Source organism: Xyrauchen texanus, chromosome 48 (assembly GCF_025860055.1).
Source record: "Xyrauchen texanus isolate HMW12.3.18 chromosome 48, RBS_HiC_50CHRs, whole genome shotgun sequence".
NCBI lineage: Eukaryota > Metazoa > Chordata > Actinopteri > Cypriniformes > Catostomidae > Xyrauchen > Xyrauchen texanus.
The window spans coordinates 2,085,523-2,109,516 of NC_068323.1; the positions used below are offsets into that span (position 1 = coordinate 2,085,523).

The following is a 23,994-nucleotide window of genomic DNA, read 5'->3' on the forward strand; positions in this document are numbered from 1 at the left end:
TTACTTGCTGTAGGTTCAGTATCAGGGCAGTGCTGCCACTAAATAGTGCTGCAAGAAATACTGTCAGTGTACTGTATATCATTATGTTGTTCTGTCCACATTAAAATGAATGTTCAAGAATCTTAAATGGAACCGGAAGGCATTACTTTGGACTACTAGATCGAGATGAGAAAAGGCTGCCAGAAAAAAATATATATATTTTTTTTTTTCCCGAACAAAACGGAAGGAAAAAAAAAGATTTACCTCCCGGCACCTTCACTGGGGGAAGGAGTGGTCTGTTTACCAACTCCGGCGTTTCCGCAGAGTTCTCTATCCTCAGGTCGCCCATCTCGGGGGGCGCTTAGGAGCCCTCTTGGGGGTCTTCGTGGCTGACCTAGAAGCGGGGGGCATCCCTTTCCTGTGGGGGGCTCTACGACGTGGCCAAGAGCTGGGCTCGGGCCGGGGCCGCTTGTTTAATTTTAATTTGTTTAATGTAGCTCAAGAGTGCAGCGAGAGCATGGCAAGATGTGCTGGATCGCAGTTCTTGTAGCACACCGGGATCAGAACTACCCTCGTGTAGCTCTTTCAGAGCCTTGGCCTGATGGACCTGGTGGAATATTCCAATCCAGCCCAACACTCGCAGCAGCCCGGGAAAGCATGGTGGTCAGCTCCGTGTTGGCCTCAGAGTGGGCTGCCACACCCGAAGGTGGAAGCCCTGATGAGTAATCGGCTTCTGACATCACCAAGGTGCCCTGCGATGCAGCGAGTGCTGGAAGATCAAGGCTGGTAGTGAGGCAAGCCTGCGTCTTCCCAGTGCTGGACGGAAGCAAATGAGAATATCAGGGAGTGGGTGGTTCATGGGGATTTACCCGGTGGAACCGTACTCACTGAAGCCCCCAAATCGCCTTTGGTGTCAACCGTCGAAGTGAGTGACAGAAGGGGAACTTGGGGTATTATTAGAGGACTTACTGGGCTTTTCAGAAAGACCAAATTTTGAGAGTTTGGCCATGACATTCTACTCTCCTACGTCTATAAATATGAATTGAAATGTACAGTTGAACTCAGCAAATCAAATACAATATGAATAAAATATAATTTCTTCAATAAACAATTTCTATCATATGAATTGTATTCACCAAACACTATACTGACATTTAAAAAATGGAAATTGTAAAACTTTTTTCTCTGGGTCTAAGGAACTTATGGTAAGATGACATCATAATAGCTTGTAATGTAAAATTATGAGATCTTTATAATGACAGAGCAGGCTGCATATATGAATACACATAAATATTAGTTCACACTTTAAGTATATCTTAATTGAGTATTAAGTATATCTTAGATTGATCTAAAAATTGAAACCACATTTTTTTCCACGGAGTGGTGGTGGCGTAGTGGCTAAAGCACAGGGCTGTTAATCAGAAGGTTACAGGTTCTAACCCCACGGCCACCACCATTGTGTCCTTGAGCAAGACACTTAACTCCAGGTTGCTCCGGGGGGATTGTCCCTGTAATAAGTGCACTGTAAGTCGCTTTGGATAAAAGCGTCTGCCAAATGCATAAATGTAAATGTAAATAACCACCAGATTGTGCCATAAACTTGTGAAACTTGCATACCATAGGTCGCTTGGCTCATCAGTTTGAACAGAGCGTGAAACATAAACTATGTGTTAAAGTGTTATAGGGTTAAAGCCACACATTGATTTTTATTTTATGTACAGATATTGACAGTTTTCTTTTTGCAGAATTTCGAACTGCAGTATTACTGAAGAAGGATATAAAGCTCTGTCTTCAGCTGTGCTATCAAACCTTTATAAACACCTGATAGAGCTGGATCTCAGAGGAAATGACCCTGGAGAATCAGGAGTGAAACTGCTCACTGATTTACTAAAGGATACAAACTGTAAATTGAAGTGAGTAATTAAAACAGTTAATACATTGCACACAATATTTTCTAAATTAACAAAGGTACCAGAATGACTTGGAGGCTGAGAATCCATATGCTTATATTTATTTAAAATGGCGAACAAGACCAAATAGGTAATCCAAGGATAGTTAAAAACCAGGCAGTAGTCAGAAGTCCAGAAATACATAAATGCCAGATGCAGATGCCACACATCTGTTTATAATGAATTAATTGTTATTGTGTAAAATTTGTTAAGACGCTATGTCAGAAATTAACTTTGTTTTTATTAAAAAGCAATATTTGGATCCTGGAATTTAATTTCAGGAGGCTTTTCTACATAAAAAGCAATTTGTTGTCCATTTATGTCAAATACTTCTATTGAATCAATACAGTGGCTACATCCATTACTTTATAGGACTAGAAGAGTATAAAATGAGATAAAAAGCAGATTAAAACAGGAATTCACTATAGTGGCATTTTTGTGCCTCCACATTTTACATATGTATTTTTTATTTTATTATTAACATAAATGTGCTCTTTTTTTTTCATGTAGGCTGCTGAAAAATGAAAATGCAGAAAGAGAATGTGAGTCACTGACTTCAGTTCTGGGTATTAACCCCTTGTTCCTGTCAGAGCTAAATGTCAACGGAAAAGATCTTGAAGTAAAGCTTCTCCCTGGTATAATGGAGAATCCCATGTGTAACCTCAGGTGAGAAATATTGTCCATCAATAATGTGCACAGCCAAGTTATTCACACTTTCTGCTTTTGAAATTATGTATACATATAGGTTCACATACTGCTATTTTATTATAAACTAAATGCCTGTCAGAATCTGTAGGATGTTTAGCATTTAAAAAAAAAAAAAAAAAAATATATATATATATTTTTTTTTATGTTTATAAAGGATCACCTTGTAGGACTGGGTATCGATACAGATTTCCTAATTTTATTCTATTCTCACTCACAAGATCTTAATTTCATTCTACTTTCTCATTTTTTTTATGATTTGATTAGATTATTTATTTGGCTAAATTTCAGTTATAGTGTCCATTTTGCTTACAATTTGACACATGACGAACATTTTTAATCTGAAAATTAACAACAGGGACTAAGCTATGCAGTTCAATTGCTACTTATTTAACAGATATAATAATCAACACAAACAAAAAGTAAAGATAACTTTGAACTACAAATAAAATCTTGGGATTTTGATTATTTTATTAGTTTGCTATATTATACACATTATTATATGATATAATGCTAACAGACTATCATTTTTTAATTATCATTTTTTATTGATTCATAGAAAATAACACAACAGAGAAAAACACAACATATACACACCAAATCAACATTTAACTTTTTACCCTTATTAAAATCCCTCCCCAATCACCAACCCCACACTACCCCAAAGAACACCCCTGTGGTCACATAAAATAATACACAAACACACTAATCAATAAAATAAAATAAATAAATAAATACAAAATAAAATATATAATAAACATGCATAATTAAACTAAACATCTCTATCCTCATCCCTTCCCCTAGAGTGCCCCACAAACTGCCAAATACCTACCCCACTTCCTGATAAACTAGTCATCCAGCCCCATCTCCGCACACCACTCCGGAAATGGTGGCGCTCTGTCTTACTTCCAACCCCTTCAAATAATTTGTCTGCCAATCATTACGCCAGTCAGAACCCATGGACCTATGTATTTTTTATGTATTTGTTCCCCTGAATTAATAACTTCCCCATCGCCCAAAATACAAAGTCTGGGGAAAAGTAACATTTGAGTGCCCAGAATGTCACACAAATAATTCTGAACCTTTAACCAAAAATCTTGGATCTTAACACATCCCCAAAAAACATGGATTGGTATCACTAGCAGGTGTCTTTAAGACCAAGCCTATAATACACTGATGCCCAATGACCTTTCCCAAAAGCAGGAATCACCTCTCCCAAAGTATCTGCCAAAAACAGTACAGAGCATGTGGCACAGCTGTAACTGCCTATAAAACTGAGATCTGGGAATCCCAAAATGATGACCCAAATTCTCAAAAGATCTCAACACTCCACTCCCATACAGTTTACTGAGTGTAGCAACCCCCTCACAATCCACTCTGACAGAAAGGGGACTTGTTGATACATAACTTTGGGTTGAGCCATATGCTCAAGGCAACATTTAAATAAATGTCCGAATTAAATACTCTAAACACTCTTGTCCAAATCTTGTGCAAATGTGAGATAATGGTGTGTGACTTAACTTCTCCGGTTTGTTTGATAGAAATGCTTTGCAATGGCTAAATAGGGGCAAAGATTTTCTGTTCAATAGAAAACCAGGGAGGTGCTCTTTCAGGTGGAAGCAACCAATGAGCCAGATGCCTGAGACCGATGCATAATAATAAAACCAATCTTGGGTAGGCCCAGCCCAAGTTTGGAAATCGGCCTATGTAATTTGTTGAAATGTAGTCTGGGAGGTTTAGCATTCCAAATATGCAAATAAGTAGTGGTCGACCGATATGGGATTTTTAATGGCCGATGCCGATATTGAGAAATCAATCTGGCCGATTGGCCGATATGAGGCCGATACAATACATGTGAATACAGTAAATGAGAGACAAAGAATACCAATCTAAACAATATTCATAAATTAATGACAAAATAGTATGTGCAATTCCATCTCATAAATATACATTTATTTACACTATTAAGTTTAAACAGGTTGTTTACTTTAAGTATATTTAAATGCTGCTGTTCCGAGAATCTTTAGTTTCAGTTTCTGTGTTAGCACCCCCCACCTACACAATGGTTGTCTATGTGCACTGGAACAATCATTCATAAACGCATTAAACTTTAGTTTACAAAGACGTGAAACTCACGAGTGGTCTGGGGTGTTCACTGATATGCTCACACAAAAATCGCTGCAAAGATGCTTTCCAACAGGTTTTAACGTAGTTTTTGTACCAAGTCAAGTCAATGGAGTCGGACAAAAACTACGATAAAACCTGTTGGAAAGCATCTTTTGCAGCCATTTTTTTTGTGAGCATATCAGTGAACACCCCAGACCACTCGGTGAGTTTCCACGCCTTTGTAAACTAACGTACTAACACAGAAACCAAAAATTCTCGAACAGCAGCATTTGTCCAAATTTCAATCTTAACCGTTCTATTTCATCAGAAACGATCTTAAAACAGGGCTTTAAGTGTAAAATACCGAACTAACCCTTTAAATAATAATGATTTATGTCTGTTTAGTTTTGCTTGTTTGTTTCTTTGAAACTTTGTAAGTCAGTCACATGTATTTGCATGCTCGATTAGCATCAAATCCGACCGAACATATGAAAAGGTATACTACACACAATATTACGCCAATCATGGATAATTAAATACAGCAGACAGAGATAGTGAATAACTTAATTCAGATTAAGGAATATCTTTTTCTCAAACGTATTATTACTTACCAGACAGTGTTCTCTTCTCATCCACCTCACGCCGATCCCTGATCCGTGGGAAAACAGCGCCTAGTTTAAACGTATCGAGAACAGCGCTACAAGATCTGAGGAACAGCCAGTCACGGATTTTTGACTGTTTGTGAGGTTAAATGTTTTCTGTTTTGTTTAAATTTATTTGTCACATCTGTGACCCCCACTGGAGCTACCGCTGGGCTAGTGGATCTGACATATCACAGTACAGTTTGAATAGACTTCGCTGCACATCGGAGTGTTTTTGTGTGTAACACAATGTAGCGTCAAGTTAGAAAGCTGAATGCTGATTGGTCATTTACTGTGTCTGTCAGATGTCTGCTTCACTTCTGAGTGGCTTGTCTTACGGTGCTGGGCGGAGCAGAGCGAGCATATTCAGTTCATTCATGCTCGCTCTGCTCGCGCCAGTGGAAAAAAGCGCTAATGCACTGTCAGACTGTTTTGAAATATATCGGCCAAACGGAAATATTTATCGGCCGATGCCGATATCTAAAAAATTCCCAATATCAGCCGATATATCGGCCTCGGCGATATATCGGTCGACCACTACAAATAAGGAAAGTTTTTAGTATTCAGTACACCATGCCAGCTGGAAACTTTCTTACCCTGACACTGCAGAAATAATAAAGAAATCAATTATAAACACCTTGCAGATTTTGCATGGAATATTTATTTTTGTTATGCTTTTTTTTAACAGTCTTCCTTTAAAATTACCATGTCACATTTTTTCCTTGTGAAGGACAAGAAACTTTACATCTGTAACTCACAGCACAGACTTCTTCCCTGAGGAAAAGCAGTACCAAAGCCAAATTGAAGTTGGAGATTCAGAAGTGAAGCAGCTCTCACTTGTAATGGATGATTCTCATAGCAAACTGAAGAAACTCAGGTTAATATTTTCATTTGTTAAAAGAAGTCTGTCAGAGAATACCCTACATATTAAACCTACATTTATCACAGGAGTTTACTATAATCACACAAATATATTATGTTGGTCAAATTTGATGTCAGTTTTGTCTATGCACTTGGAAAAACTTCCAGTTGTAACCTATTTATATAATTTCCCAAAGGAAATGGAAAGATAATACTGTAGATTAAACCAACACTCTAAAAATACTAAGAGATCAGCTCAACTAAAAATGTGATCTACCAGTAGTGATGCCTGGGTACAAATAGTTTACTAAGGAAATATTTAAGGTTGCTAGGTAGTGATACAATGTGAATTTTTATATTTATTATTTTACAAATTATCATGCAAATTGTAATTTGTAACATAAACAATGGTACAAAATATTTAATGCAATATCTTAAATGACAAAGTGGTTCTGAAACCTGCACTATGTAAGATTTCTTTGGTTTCAATTAACAAAAGTTAATAATTGTACATAAAAATGTTCAAAACCCTGTCCTTGTTTTACTCGATTTACTACGGTAAGCCTACAATAATGCTTTTTATTTAGAGCTGTCAGTCAGATTTGGCACGAAATCGCAGGCTTACATCATTTGTCCTTGAATGTTTACATCATGTCTGTAAGCTCAGAAAGACATTCTGGCTGTGGTGCAACTTGCGTGGGTCTCAGGGAAGCAGGAAGCAGTGCAATGGCTGTTTAAGGGTTACTTCGCTCAAAAATGAAAATTCTCTCATTTACTCACACTTTTTCCATCCTAGATGTGTATGACTTTCTTTTTTGTTTGACGAATACAAACAAAGATTTTTAGAAGAATATTTCAGCTATGTTGGTCCAAACAATGCAAGTGTATGGGTGCCAAAATTAAGCTCCAAAATCCACATAAAGTAAGAGCAACATAAAAGTACTCAAGATGGCTGGTGGTGAAAAATGTATCAATATTTAAGCCCTTTTTCCTTCACTTTCACTTTCTCCTTCTGTTTTTGGTGATTCACATTCTTTGTGCATATTGCCCCCTACTGGACAGGGAGAAGAATTTGATAAACAAAATGTCTTAAAAATGTATCTGTTTTTCACCCACACCTATCATATAGTGGCTGAATACATGGATTTAACCACTAGAGTCATATAGATTACTTTTATGCTCCTTTTGTGTATTTTGGAGCTTAAAGTTTTGGCACACATTCACTTGCATTGTGAGGATCTACAGTGCTGAAATATTCTTCTAAAAATCTTAATTTTGTTCTGCTGAAGATACAAAGTAATAAACATCTGGGTTGACATGAGGGTTCGTAATTCATGAGAGAATTTTCATTTTTGGGTGAATTATCCCTTTTAAACAGTGGCATTAAAATCACTCTCCTAATTCATTTTTGACCTTTTCATGAAGTTGTTTACCTGCTATATTGCTTGGATATGTTTTCTGGTAGGGTTATTGAAGCTTACATTGGTTGTCATGCAACATTACTCATGTTTAGCGTAGAACAATAATAACATTAATGTGTATTGGATAAAATAATATGTAATTAAGAGTGTTGTTCATCTTCTTCAAAGTAATATAGTGGTTATAAATGTTTAAAGGAATAACTTAATATCAACATGAAAATAGCATGTCATGAATCCTGTGCAAGTAAATTTTTCAGAGTCCTCAAACCATAAGATTAATCTGTGCAGGGCAGTGCCAAAACAACTGACATAAAATGTTCCTCAGCAAGTTGCCTGCAATTTTAGGGTATAACCACCAGTGTCACTAGAGAGCACAAAGTTCCAAAGTGCAGTGTTAAAATAAAATTATCAAAGTCAAGGCAATCTGTTGATATTTGGGGGGTGCTTTCGCTCTCTTAGCACAGCTACTTGTTGCAGTTGTAGTAAGCACAATAAACTGTTCAGTTATGTGTATTCATATTGACAATTGTTTTGTTGTTTTAGGCTGGAAAAGTGTGATCTAACAAAGGAAAGCTGTTCAGCTCTAGCTACAGTTCTCAGTTCAGACTCCAGCAGTCTCAGAGAGCTTGACCTGAGCAATAATAAACTGCAGGATTCAGGAGTGAAGCTGCTCTCTGATGGACTGCAAAGTAACTCTAAGCTGGAGACACTCATGTGAGTAGATCGCTAACATTTTAAAGGTCTCTTGTCCTTCATTTTTGTTTTACAGCCAGCTTTTTATTTTTATACAAGGAACAAAATATGATTCACACATTGTTTCCTTTGAGAAGAATTGTAGTGATTTATTTGAGAAGAATTGTTGTGATTTATTATGTTCTGTACTGATTATTCAGCTCTGCTCTTTCCTGTTCTAGATTGTCAGAATGCAGTATTACTGAAGAAGGATATAAATCTCTGTCTTCAGCTCTAAAATCAAACCCTACACACCTGTTAGAACTGAATCTCAGAGGAAATGATCCTGGAGAATCAGGAGTGAAACTACTCACTGATTTACTACTGGATACAAATTATAAACTGAGACTGAGGTAAGATAAGTAAAAATAAATGTAACATTTATGGTACAATACTGGCAGCTGTGGTTGCCAGAAATGTACTTTAAAACAAATGGTGACCATACAAGTTTAGCTCATACAAACACAAAATACCATCAGGGTGACACTAAAATAATGCAATAAGCAATAACTCCATAAAATTTAACAGAGGTCACCCAAATTAAAATAACTTACATAAAAAGAAGAAACATTCTGTAATTGTTTCTAAAAAATAAGAAGAAATATAAAAATATAATGAAATGTGTGGGTCACAAAGGGACTTCTGGGAATGACCAAAAAGACATACCTTAGTCATATAAAAAACTAAATTGTCACAATATTTTAATGTAAAATGACATAATTTTTTTTACTGTATATGTTAAAGAATTAGTTCACCCAAAAAAATATCTCATCGTTTACTCACCCACATGTCATCCTGACTTTCTGTCTCCAGCAGAATACAAATTTGTTTTTGAAGAATATTTCAGCTCTGTGAGTCCAAACAATGCAAGTGAATGGTTGCAAAATGTTTGAGCTCCAAAAAGTACATATAACCATCATAAAAAGATTCCATATGACTCAAGAGGTTTAATTGATGTCTTCTGAAGTGAAACCCTAGGTGTATTTAAGAAGTAGATCAATATTTAAAACTCTTTATTTTACTAAAAATGTTCGCTTCCAGTCAGCTGTTTTAAATCACATTCACGAGAGTTCAAACTGCCTCTCGTTTGACATAAGCGTATTTCATGTGTCAGTTCTCACATGAACTTCCAACGTGCTTGTGTCAATTGAGAGGCTGCGTCACCTTGACCCTCGTGAATTTAGTAAAAAAAAGTTTTAAATATCTGTTTCTTACACCTAGCGTTTCGCTTCAGAAGACATTAATTAATCCACTGGAGTCGTATATATTACTTTAGTTTTATTATGGCTATATTTGCTTTTTAGAGTTTAAAAATTTTAGCCCCTATTCACTTGCATTGACCTTGCATTTTAGGGTGAACTATACCTTAAAGTTACCTGTTCACCAATATTGTTTTTTTGCTGTTGTATTTTTAAGTTTTTTTTTCTGTTAAAATTGCAGAAAAGTTTTACAGTGTATTCACACTTTATTGACTGTTTAGTTAATTTGATAAATTGGATGACAAATAATATTTATGATTCCAGTCATTGTTAGGTGTACAAATGATTTAGAAAGCCATGGGTACATGCCATCTATCAGTGCTGAATATGTATTTCCAACTATTTGTATATATTCATCTGTTTTTATTATATATATTTTTTAGGTTTTTGAAAAATGAGGCTGCTGAGAAAACCCTTGAGTATTGGTCTACAGTTCTTGGTGAAAATCCTTTACTCCGGAGAGAACTGAATCTGAGTGAATATAAACTAGAAGACTCAAAAGTGAATCAGCTCACTGCTCTACTGGAAGATAAACACTGTAAACTCAACAAACTGATGTATGTTTAATTAATATCTGTGAACTTGCTGCTGGGAATTTTTGTGGATCTTTTAAAACATTTTGCTGACTGATCTACCATATTATAGGGATCTATTTGTAATATAATAATAGTTGTCTTATTTACAGCATCATGATAAATGTTTTTATGAAACTGATGTTTTATGTTTATACAGCCTCAATAACAGCTGTATTACAGAAGAAGGTTGTGCTGCTCTTGCGAAAGCTTTGATTTTAAACCCTTCAAACCTGAAAGAACTCGATCTGAGTCTAAGTAAACTTGGAGACTCAGGAATAAAGAAGATCTGCACTCTGTTTGAGAATAAAGAGTGTAGACTAATGAAGCTGAAGTGAGTATATTTATAAATCAAAATTAACACATAAATATCATATTGGTGGATAAAATATAATTACCTATTATATCAATAGCTAAAAAAAGTCACTATAGTTATCATACCTCTATCCAACATATTCCTCTAAGTTCAAATGATAAAACAAGCTCATATTCCAGGCATATTTGCAAGTTTCTCACAATAATTGTATGCATTTTTTCTTTGTTGTATTTCCTTTAGGTTTAATTATATCTCTATGACAGAAGAAGGATGTGCTGCTCTGACTTCATCTTTAAATTTAAACCCTTCATACATCAGAGAGCTGGAACTGAGTGGAAATAAACTAGGAGACTCGGGGGTAGAAAAGATCTGCTCTCTACTGGAAAATTCACAATGCCAACTGGAGAAACTGAGGTTTGAATTTGGTTTATCTAAACATGAATTGAGATGAGTACTAGAGGTTTACATGGGTATAAAGTTGAAGCCCAGAACTGTCTTTAAATTGCTCTTTATCTTTATATCCTCTCTGATTAGACCCAGATGCATAGATTCTCACAGTCATTGTTTTATAATGCTTTGCTCAGTTACAGTAAATGCTGAGCAGTTGACTACCACAATATCTAATGCTTAAGGGTTATTTTACAATATATCATGATATGCAGGGCTTTAAAGCAGGAAATGTGCATATCTGTAGGCTAACAGACCTACTAAATGGTAGGCAGCACAGGTATGATGCTAATGGCTTTGGTGTATGAAGCAAAATTAATTTATTTGATTGTGTGTTTATCAACCCTGGTCACCTTTTCAAAAAGTGAGGAGGAGCTTCCCTCCCAAGAGCTCTGACACAATACAAGCTGTGCGGGGAATGCTTTGTTGTGGAAAAAGTTTGACCTCATTGGGCTTACAAGTTGACGTTTTCTTTTCCTTCAGCTCTTGTGAAAATAAGATACAGCTTACAGCAACGGTTCAAAGGAAAATAAAGCCTATTTCTACTGTTGTGTACTGTAGTCTACTTTATTGATGGATTATTTTTAGAATCAATATTCAGTCTTAGCAAAGTAATTTATATTAATTTAAATTAACTAATTTTAATGTTCAGGTCTAAGGGTGCTCCGTTCAGTATTTTTGGGGCCGATCACCGATCACAGGGTCTATTTGAAGCCTTCTATTTATGTAGCATTATTTATTTATTTAACTATTCTTAACAACAATGTATATTAAGTATTAAAATAAAGAGATAATAAAGTATCATGAACTGACAACTGTATATTTCTTGGTAGGAAACATGTGCAACATATTCCACTCCCTCACTTAGAGACACAATTTGGTTATTGAGAACAGCTTAACAAATATAGCTTTCCTGTGGAATAAATTACAAGAACAGAATCTTTATAAATTTACTTCAATAAAGGCTATAGACAAAATATTGTTTTGAGTCAGTCAGCCATCAATTTCTCTCTGCATTTAGGAGATAAAGGACCACGGGCAATAAAGAAAAAAAAAAACCTGTACCTCCCTATCTGTATTTATCTATATGTCACTTTATCTCACATCTCAGGGCAGGCCTAACAAGCCAGGCCCATTGTAAGTTCACATCTCTTGGCATGTCAAGAAACACAGCTGACACTAACAGAACCACAGCTGCACTGTCATTACGGTTTTGCATCATGAGTCAATGATAAACTCTGGAGTAGCCACTTTTTGTTCTGGAAAGCTCAGTCAGGTTTTGTGGGCTTTTAGAGAGGAGTAGAGAGAGGGAGAGCAGAGTACAGAAAGAGAGAGGGGGGATATAGATTAGTAGATACATATCTACCAAGGATTACATCTTAAGCATCAATGGCATGTTTTTCTTTATAAATATAAGCATCTCCGCATTTTTCCCAGACAGCTTGTTCTTCTTCTCATCTACAATATTCCCTGCTGTGCTAAAAATGTGCGTGTACAGTTGTACACGGGGCACAGAGGTAGGTTTGTGCTGCTTGTGTGAGAGCGGGAAAACATATTTTATTGTCCTGCCAAAAAACAAGCGGCTGTCCGCTCTGTGGGATAACTGGCTCCGATAGGTAGAGGTTCATCTGTGATGTTGTTGAGCTGCTGATGTCACCGCCACCATGTTCCCCATCTTCATTCAACAACTCAGCATACATGGCATGCAAGGAGCCAGCTCATGGGACTTTCTCTGGGGGCTCGGAGCCGCTCACTGCCAAACACACCTAACCATTCTGCTGCTCCAGTCCAGTGTCCACGACATCAGAAAGCAGCCCACATATCTGGGGCTTGAGTGCATCTGGGAAATATCTGTCTTTATACCTTTTAATTAGGTATAAAGACAGAAAAACATAACAGTTAATTTATTTAAAAACAAATCTGAATCAGAAATAATTTATTGATCCCCGAGGGGAAAATGTGTTAAGGTACAGTTGCTCCATTCTAGAAAATAAATATGTAACAGCATAAGAAAAAAGAAAATAGAGAATAAGACATTTTCTATTACTTATTCAGCATTTCATAGGTTATGCTTGGCTCTTGTTTTGATTAGTCATAGTCTTGGCCTCATAGCCTACTCCAAATTTGCGTTTTTATTCTGTAAGTCTTATTATTAACGAATTTGAAGGAAATGCCAGCAGCCTACTGCCTACAAAAGAATAGCACAACAACACTGAATTCATTTCAGCAATAGCTCCTTTTATCAATCATTTAGGCCAAGCTAGATATTCTTGCAATATGAATTGGGGAGCCATACCAGTGTTATCAAACTTATAGATTTTTAAATTTATATAGATTCTGAATTGAAATGTTTTAAAAATACTCATTTACCTTCTTTCTCACCTGCTCTTTAATTTGCTCTGACAGCAACACAGCTGGATGGACACACACACACACACAGAAATGTGAAGAATGTGTGAATAAAGTTTTCTCACCTCAGATAGAGCACTGTATGGTATACAGGTGCTTAGATTAAATGTCAGTGAATCTGTTCTGGACTGCTTCCATCAACGTGGCTTTCGAAGTTTTTACACCATGGTTAGTCTCTGCTGTTTTCTCAAGAAGACGAGTTAAAGCTCTGATGGATGGTATAACATCTGCAGCCGATGTGGTTGATGAGCTGATCTGTAGTGTGAGCTCTTCAAATGGGGCGAGTAGAGAAATCATATTTTCCACCAATTTCCACTGGCAGCCTGTGATCATGGAAGGCAAGTTATAGTCAGCTCCATAAGCACACAGGGCACGTTTCTGTTCCAACAGACTTTGTAGTATATATACAGTACTGTTCCACCTGGTAGGTACATCTTGCTGTAGCCTCTTGATAGGCTGGCCAAGTTGTTTCTGAATACTTTGAAGTCGGGAGTAAGCCAGCTTGGAGTGTTTGAAATGACAGACGATGCGTCTTCCAGAGGCTAGTATATGAGCGATGCTGCGTTGTGACAAAACTCCCTCAGCCACGGCGAGCTGGAGTGTATGAGCGATGCATGGCAGGCTGGGTAGGTCCGCATCCCTCATGGCCTTTACCATGTTCTTGGCATTATCCCTTAGAATAACCTGCACTTTTTCTTTCGGGATTCCCCATGCTCGAAACATGTTGCTGAATGCAGCAGCAAGAGCCTCCACGGTGTGTGACCCTGAAAACTCTTGAGAATGAAGAACAACTTTTTGTAGTTTGAAGTTTTGATTAATAAACTGTGCAGTTAGGCTCAACATGGACATGGGACATACACTTGAACTCCAAATTTCAAGCTGGGAAATTTGATGTGTTAATTTGCATGATTAAGAGTTGACCCTAAGTGTCAAAAATGAAATTGCACGAGAGACCCAGCATGGGCGTGACAGAGACTGAATGGTACCAAGAGAAAATAATAGTTTTGAGATTTTAAAGTTTGACAAAATTCAACTTCAGTCTTCAATTGGTTTGATATCTGTATGTATAGTTTCTTATTCTTGCCAATAAAATGTGATATGAACTGAATCAGCCCATTTGATTATATTATTGAAAAAGGTCCACTGAAAAACGGCAGGAGATTTTGCATACATTTAAATTACAGTATGTTAACTAATTTTTTGGCATGCGTACATTAACTTTAATCAAAGACTAATGCCTGTAAAAATTTGTAATTAACTCTATCTTCAAAAACAGAACATTTTACCAAATTAAAATAATTAAATTAAATGATGACTAACAAGTGTCTTTCAAGTTTTAAGACTAAAGTGTAAAGTGAATATATTTTGGTTATAGTAAAGTAAATGGACCATCTACCACAATTAATTGTGACTAATAAAAAGATAAATATCATAATTATGTTAATAAATTCTTAAAATCTTTGAGAACTTTCCTTTGAAATCCTTATAACTGTAAATAATTGCTCAGTTAATAAGACACACATGTTTATTTTTTCTACTCTAGCATTTCAGAATGCAGTATTACTCAAGAAGGATATAAAGCTCTGTCTTCAGTTCTGAGATTCAACCCTTCACACCTAATTGAGCTGGATCTCAGAGTAAATGACCCTGGAGAATCAGGAGTGAAACTGCTCGATGATTTACTACAGGAGACAAACTGTAAACTGAAAACACTGAGGTGAGTAACAAACAAAAACTAAATTATATTGAATTAGTTTTAAGATTAGGATTAACATTTCACCAATAAAGTTTTGGCACTCAAATCTTGCTAGCTGCTAGTTGGATGAATTTAATTTATTTTCAGTTATATGTACTACAGTATGTGTGTCTCTGTGCGGAATGTGAGATTAACAAATGTTACCAGTAAAAGACTATCAAAAACAGGGGTTTTCAAATTGGGTGAAAGTGAGCCTCCCCCTAGAGAACTTGAAGACAGCCGTGCCCCCTGACGGTCAAATAACTAAACTGGAAACATGTTCATTAACAGCCACGGGCTATTTTAGGCTACTTAAGACATTTCAACTTTGAAAACATAAGACATCAAACAACATCAGCTAGATGAACAGCACTGTTTTGTCACAGTATCAAATGCATAAAAATAACTTCCACTTTTTGATGTGCACAGATGATTGATGCAGGGCTACGTGGTGGAAAGGAATAAATGTAAATCCTCCTCCACCAGCAGCCTTGATCGGTATTTGCTTTTAAGCAGGGTCAAAGCGGAAAAACCCACACTCATATAAGTAATTGGAGGTGAAGGGGATGAGGACTTTCATAGCCTTTTGAGAGCGGTGGGGAAACTCACTCCTATACAAAAAGCAAGGCTATATGATGCTGCAGTCGCCTTAGAATTAACAGAGCTAAAGGTCTGGATTTCTCTCTTTTGTGTTTGCGATTCTTTCAGCTTTCTGTCAAAAAATTCCAGTGGCTTGGCCACCAAACTAGAGCTTGGCCTCAAAGTGATACCAGAGCTTACAGGGTCTCATACTATCATTTGCTATCACCTCTTTGCAAATAATACACTGTGGCAGCGGCGCATCATCAGGACCGGTCCACGAAAATCCCAAATTTAAATATTCGTGATCATACTTCGATCATTTTTTTTGCTTGGCCCAGAATCTGCCTCCTCTCCTGTTGACTTTTGTATTGTAGACACTACAAAGTGTCCATTTTGCAACATGCATATGCATAACACGCACTGTGACACGCAAGCTTGCAGTACAGATGTGTACAAACGTGAACCTTTATTTTTTTCTTCCCCCTGTGCTGCGCCTCCCCTGGGGCTCATTTTAAGAGACCAAGTACAAAAAGTGTAACTCCATAAGTAACATAAATCTGTAGGGCACTACCCAGATAGCACACGCACATCTTTGGGATGTTTGTTTATGATTGTTTCATCTGTAAAGCACTGCATTCTAATTAACATCTGATAAAGGTTTTGATAGAGCAGATTTACATTCATTCTAAATCATAAATGTGTCAAAGACATCTGCTGAATGTCTTATTGACACCCAGGAGGTAATTGCAGATGTGCAAACAACCTAAAAAATACATCTTCCAGATGAAAACATATCAAATAGACATCTGGGTAATGTGCTATTACAGCTGATCACCAAGGCAGCAAGGCAGCAGTAATCTAAGACTTTTTCCTGAAGTGAAGTCATGTAGGAACTACTCTTCTTATTTTTCAGTTTTACAGTTACTGTTCTCTCATTACTTGTGATTTTGTTTTGATCAAAAGAGCATGCCTCTTTTCATTTGGTCATATGTTTTCCTGAGAACAGTGCTTGGCTACTATACCTACACTTGGTTGTTAACTTCTCTCCAGTGTCATTATAGCATTAATGTATCAGTTAATTTCCTCTGCAGGTTGATAAATGGTGCTGATGCACAGAAAGGATGTGAATATTTGACCTCAAGTTTAGGCTATACCTCTCAGTTCCAGCCTTTACTCCTGAGAGACTTAGATCTGAGTAAGAGTAAACCAGGAGATTCAGAAGTGGAGTTGATCTGTTCTCTTCTGCAGGACTCACACTGTAAACTAAAGAAACTTGGGTCAGTATTTAATTTTTGTTCTGACATAAAGAAATATTCTGTGTTCAATGCAAGTTAAATTTAATCAACATCATTTGTGGCATAATAATGATTACCACAAAAATGAATTTACTTGTCCCTTGTTTATTTAAAAAAGCAAAAATCACAGTTAGAGTTAGGCTCTTGCAATGGAAGTGAAAAGGGGCCAGTCCATAAACATTAAAATACACACAGTTTCAAAAGTATAGCTTCAAGACATAATCGATATACATGTGAACATGATTTTAGTGTGATAAAATTGCTTACTAAGATTTCTCTGTAAAGTTATATCCAGTATTACAACTTTGTCGTCTTGACATACATTGCACTGGTAAACCCTGTAATCCCTGTATATATAAAGAATTTTATGAAACTACATTTTTTTTTAAATGTTTACGTTACATGGCTATACTTTTGAAACTGTTTTTAAAGGATTATGGAATGACAGCATTCAGGTCAATTGTAAATTAGTTACTGTAACCGCAACTTTGCTTTTTTATATAAACAAGGGATGAGTCGTAAAAATGTTCTATGGTAAAATTATTGCAGAATTGACAAACTTGAACACATCTTTAAGTCTTTTACTTACCTTTTAGGAGTATTATGTGCAGAACACAGTTAATGTTGTTTGGTAATTTAAAGATTAATTGTTGTATATGTAACTTTAAGGTTCAAAGGCTGTGACCTGTCAGAAAAAAGCTGTTCAGCTCTAGCTACAGTTCTCAGTTCAGACTCCATCAGTCTCAGAGAGCTTGACCTGAGCAATAATAATCTGCAGGATTCAGGAATTAAGCTACTTTCTGATGGACTGGGGAAACATGCATGCAAACTGGAGATACTGAGGTGAGGAGCTATCTGCTATATAATCCAATATTCCCTTTCCCTTCTCATAAGAAAAGTGAATGACTATTGGCTTAACAGCGTTTTAATAAGCATTTACTCCCAAAGACTGTCACAAGAGTACTACAGTATCTGGTCATTTAGATTTTGAACAATACAGAGTAATACAGTTACAATATAGTAATATTATATTTAAGATGACTGAATTATGTTATGCAGTTAAAATCTCAAACTAATTATAGCATTTACTGTAATATGCAGTAGTTCTGAGAATATAGATTCTTACTTTTCTGTTTAAAAATCATTGAACTGTAGAAGCGATCACTTAGTTTGTCTGTTCTTTGTTCTGATCCTTTGGGCTGCACTTTAGTCATGTCAGCAACTAGTGTTCTTTTGACATTCTGTTTAATTAAACAGTCTGAACCTTTCGTAGAAGTTATTATTCATTTAATTCAGTATTTTGTCTCCCTAGACTTTCAGACTGCAATATTACTGAAGAAGGATATATAGCTCTTTCTTCAGCTCTGAATTCAAACCCTTCTCACCTGATAGAGCTGAATCTCATAGGAAATGACCCTGGAGAATCAGGAGTGAAACTTCTCTATGATTTACTACAGGATCCAAAATGTAAACTGAACACACTGAAGTGAGTATTTGATCAAGAAAAAATAAAAGCTTTAAAAATATTTTAAAAAATTATCAATTTGAATCAGATTTCATCAAATGTCTCACCGCTGAGAATTTTGGAGGAACAAGACAGTTTTATTAGGGCCCAAGCCTTGAAAAGGCAAGGCCCTATTGTTTTCGTTAGGATTACTATTATTATTATTTTTTTTACGACTATTGGGGCACTTTTGGGGCTCTTAACGTGCTCGAAAACTCTTGAAACTTTGCACATGGGTCAGAACCCGCGGCCATTAGGGCCGGGCTGAAGCTGGTACCGGGGCGTGGCAGGGGGCTCGGCGGCGCCCCTGGAACGAGGTCCAAAACTTGGTCCATAAATCAAACACGCTTGCATGTAATAATATGAAACTTCGGTACACATATAGATCTCATCGTTTCATATATCCTTCATACTTTTACTTTTTACCTCAGGCCAACAGGAAATCGTCTATTTAGGGTTTTTGGAAAGCGATGCAATGGAATTTGAAATACTCCTCCTAGAGAATTCCACCAATCACCACGAAACTTCGGTCAGCATGAAGTCAAGACATTGAGGATGAAAAATTGCCGGCGGATTTTTGATATGTCGAACGGTTTGGCCGTGGCGAGGAAACGAAATGATGGCGCGAAAAGAGAAACAGGAAGTGTGTTATAACTTCTGCATACATTAATTGCTCTCGATGAAACTTCAGCAGTGTGTTCGCTGTAAGAGGCCGATCGCATGGATGTGACTATTGTGAGTCAAAGTTATAGCGCCACCAACTTGCAGAAGGAAGTGTGTCACTTTCAAAATGCTTTGAAATCACCCTCTTATTTTTACCCGATTTACTTAAAACTTTAGGTGTATAATGTAAACACAGGGCAGATGTAGACATGTGAAAGGATTATTGATATCTTCGATACTGTCGCCGCGGCAACGCTTCAAACTCGAATATTCTTTTTTGATGCTTTTGAGACTCTTAGCATACTTCAAATTGCATGAAACTCGATAGACACATCACATTTATTAGCCAGTAGACATGTGCAAAGTTTCAGAAACGGGCGTGGTGCAGGGGCTCAGTAGCGCCACCTTTTGACAAAAGTGAGGGGGTTGGTTTATACTTTGACCCACAGTCACAAAACTCAGTAATTATATTGTTCTCATCGAGCCGGACAACTTTCTAATTTACAGTCTTTAGCTCAGACCAATAGAAAGTCAGATATTTTGGTTTGAATGTGGATGTTTTGGAGAATTTTCTCTCCCTCTCTCACTGACCCTACGTCTCTCTGTGTCTGTGGGGAGGGGGTGATTTGGCTGTTGAGTGAGAATGCTTTTATTTTTGTTTTTCAAGGTTTTGGGGCCCTTAACGTGCTCGAAAACTCTTGAAACTTTGCACACGGGTCGGAACCCGCGGCCATCAGGGCCGGGCCGAAGCTGGTACCCGGGCGTGGCAGGGGGGCTCGACAGCGCCCCCTGGAATGGGATTCGAACACTTGTCCGTATATCAAACATGCTTGCATGTAATAATATGAAACTCGGTACACTTATAGATCTCATCGGGCCGAACAACTTTCGTGCTCTAAGTTTTACGCCAGCCCAACAGGAAGTCGGCTATTATGGGTTGTTTGGAAACACATGCTCTGGAATTATATATATTCCTCCTAGAGAATGAATCCAATCGCCACCAAACTCGGTCGGCATGAAGTCAAGACATTGAGGATGCTACATTCCAGACGGATTTTTGATATCTCGAACGGTTTGGCCGTGGCGAGGAAATTGATTTAGGACTAAAAAAGGACACATAAAGTGTGTTATAACTTAGTTAGTTCTATCTACAGTTACAAAACTCGGCGTGTATATTGTTCTCGTCGAGCCGAACAACTTTCTAATATACAGTCATTAGCTCCGACCAACAGAAAGTCAGATATTGTGGTTTGAATGTGGATTTCTTGGAATTTTTCTCTCTCTGACAGAGTGACCCCTCCCATTCTGTGTTTTTCTCTCTCTCTGTCTCTCTCTGACAGACATAGTGGCCATGCCATTCTGTCTGTGTGTGTGTGTGTGTGTGGGGAGGGGAGGGGGAGGGAATTTCTCTGTTGGAACTTTGAAGCTCCAAATCGCCCTGAACATAGACATCCCAAGTCATTGAAAAGTACAAATGGTATTATTTTAAGTTTTTTTTATTTCTCTCTTACGTTGTAAAATGCCACGTTTTTGAATGGCATGTAAAATGTAAAAATAATCACTCAATCTCCATTTTTTCTCTGATCTGTTGCTATTTTAATGATTTAAAAATCAAAGCACTGACCATTTAAAGTGTGAGCTTGTACATTTTGAAATTGTTATAAACAGTCACAGCAATGCAGTGTTATTATGTGCCTAGATAGTCTTTCAAATAAAATGAGTTTACCCCAAAAAGATATTTCTCTCATCATTTACTCACCCTCAGGCACGTGCACACATAGACATCAAAGGGGGCTTGAGCACCTGCCCTTTTTCTTCCTCGAGAGAAAGTGCCCTTTTTTCTGGGATGTGTTTTTTATTTATTTTTATAAATAAATTAATATATATATATATTCCTGTTTACGCACAGCTTCCCTGTCAAACAAATATATTTATTAAATAAAAAATCAAAACATCAGGTCGGTAGATGAGATTTTGTCGATGCCGCCCTCCCTCCCTCCCTCCGCGTGCGTGTACAGTGCCTCGACTATACAGCTAATTAGCCAAAAGCAAATATAGTTAACTTGTGTCTTGCTAACATTCATGACTCATGAGCTACTAGCTAATGTAATAGGTTAGCTAAAGTCTAGCTAAGGCAATATATCATGGCCATACAGGCCAATATATACTGTACTTATTGGAGACATTACAGGTGAATACAGTCAAATTTGTGTGATGTACTTAACATAATGATAAATAATCTTAAGATATTATATCAGTATGCTATGTATTGTGAATACACCCATGTTAAACATAAAAATGTACTTCCATTGCATATCATAGGAACACATAAGCGTAAATTATAATTACATTGATAAACCTGTACAAAGACCTCCAGATAAATATTGGCCTTCTGGATTAACACATTTAAGTGCTGCAAAAGATATTGACCTATGACATCAAAAATTATTCTTCATTTGAACTATCTCATAGATGTGACTATTGTGGTTCACGGTCATAGGCCCTGTCCCAAATGGCACACTTCATATGAATTTTCAGTCTTGTGTACTTATTTCATGTGTCCATTAACTCCATGAGACCGTAGGGTGTTTCATTTTTCATTTTAGGTATCGGAAGGGTGCTCACGCATACTTTGTGGTCGATATGTGCCCTCAATGTGCACTTTTGCAGTGCAAGCTCTACAGCACACATCTTCTCGACAGTCAAAGCGAGGTTACGTTATTGCCCATCGTGCACAGCAACCCTAAAGACACGGGGGTGGCGGTGCCACCGGCTTGGGCCCGCCATCGCTGCTTGCAGCTATATTTATTATTGTTCCCCTTCTGATTTCTTGACGTCATCTTGGCAAAAATACGGCAATCACGCAGAAAGGTGGGGTGTGGGCTCTTGAACATGATGAATTCTGGGATATACTGGGATATACTTATCCTGAAAGACCACTCATGAAGATCTTTATAAAGTCAGGGTATAGTAATCTAAAACATCTATTAGCTCTGATTTCCAACACCACTTAATTTCTCTCAGATAAGGTGCTGATGAATTGCTGAAGTTCTCAATTGGAGAAAAATAAAGTCCATGTTGCTAGATAAAAATCTAACCATTCAAATCATCTATCCATTTATTTGAGATACGATCATAGAAATAAGCTCACAGTTTTTAATTTTCCCAATCAGCACATTACACATAAGAGAAATTAAGTGATGTTGGAAATCAGAGCTAATAGATGCTTTAGATTACTATACCCTGACATTAAACAGATTTTCATGAGTGGTCTTTCAGGATAAGTTTATCCCAGAGTTCATCATGTTCAAGAGCCCACACACCGCCTTTCAGATTGATTGCTGTATTTTTGCCAAGATGACGTCAAGAAATCAATGTATTCAATGTAAGCTATCCATCATTATCACATAAAACGTTTACAAATACATTTTAAGGTATATTCATTTTCCCAATTACTATACACCAATCAGCCACAACATTAAAACCACCTTCCTAATATTGTGTAGGTCCCCCTCGTGCCAATCTAGCCATTCTCTGTTGATCTCTCTTTTCAACAAGGCATTTTCATCTGCAGAACGGCCGCTCACTGGATGTTTTTTAGTTTTTGCCACCATTCTGAGTAAATTCTAGAGACTGTGCATGAAAATCCCAGGAGATCAACAGTTTCAGAAATACTAAAATCAACACATCTGGAACCAATGAGTTTTAACAATTTGTTGCTGCCAGATTATAATGTTTGATCATAGTATCTCAGTCAAAGTTGTTTTTTATCTTCTATTTGGTAGAAATTTTCTGATCTTACAAATAACAACAATGCATTTTGGGATCTCACAAATACTAAGCCAAGTAGTAGAAGTTCTTATTTTGTTGCTAATTTCTACAATAAATTATTTACTAAAAACTAGAGGAACAAAATCTTCATGCAAGTGTCCTGGCATAATTCGTTCTGTAGATTTCACTTTTTTTGTCAACTTGTTTACATATTATTTAATATGTATTCTAGCTTTATAAGAAAGCATTAAGGGAAAATGCCCATTAAGGTGATTTATAATTTTTTTTAGGTTGTTAAGAAGCAGTGCAGCACAAAGATTCTGTACTTCCCTAACCACCAATCATGGGCAAAACCCCTTACTCCTGAGAGAACTGGATCTGAGTAAGAATATAGGAGGGGACCCCAACATAAAGAGTCTCTGTGATCTACTTGAAGATTCACACTGCAAACTTCAGATATTTAAGTAAGTTTTTGAACTTTTTTGATTTTGCACTTATTAAATACTTGAACTTGATAGTGACCTTGTTTACACCTGCTATTAATTTTTGCTTCGAGTGATCCAATCACAAGTGGTCAAGTGTTTTGTGTTTTGTGATTGGAAAACCGGTAACTGTTCTTAAGATCAAGTCTTAAGATGTAAAACTTTAGATTTAAAATGTTTTTCCTTAAAATGAATGTTGCTACTCTATTGTTATTTTCAGACTTTTGCCATTAACTTTATTTTATCTTTAATAATTTAATATTTGTGAATGCAACTGAAGCTTTGTGTTTTTCCACAGGCTGAGAAACAGCTATATCACAGAAAAAGGTTATGCTGCACTGGCTTCAGCTTTTAATTCAAACCCTTCAAACATTAGAGAGCTGGATCTGGGTGGGAATAAACTAGGAGTCTCAGCAGTGAAGAAGATCTGCACTTTATTGGAAAACTGTGACTGCAGACTGGAAAATCTAATGTCAGTAAATTGGTTAATAAATGCAAAACATTTTACTAAAAAAAACACTTAAAATGATCTTATCATTGGTGGTAAAAGAATGAACACTGATCT

General features: G+C 36.8%; 1 protein-coding gene across 1 annotated transcript in view; it reads left to right on the plus strand.

The window, feature by feature from the left end:
• LOC127639456 (uncharacterized) overlaps positions 1 to 23,994 on the plus strand; it is a 160,057-nt gene that overhangs the window by 55,457 nt on the left and 80,606 nt on the right. The window contains exons 12-20 of the mRNA XM_052121510.1: positions 1,725 to 1,892; positions 2,439 to 2,594; positions 6,111 to 6,257; positions 8,206 to 8,376; positions 8,577 to 8,747; positions 10,037 to 10,210; positions 10,386 to 10,559; positions 10,782 to 10,955; positions 18,322 to 18,495. Of these exons, the coding sequence (XP_051977470.1) occupies positions 1,725 to 1,892; positions 2,439 to 2,594; positions 6,111 to 6,257; positions 8,206 to 8,376; positions 8,577 to 8,747; positions 10,037 to 10,210; positions 10,386 to 10,559; positions 10,782 to 10,955; positions 18,322 to 18,495 (1,509 nt within the window). The remainder of the gene's footprint in view (positions 1 to 1,724; positions 1,893 to 2,438; positions 2,595 to 6,110; positions 6,258 to 8,205; positions 8,377 to 8,576; positions 8,748 to 10,036; positions 10,211 to 10,385; positions 10,560 to 10,781; positions 10,956 to 18,321; positions 18,496 to 23,994) is intronic.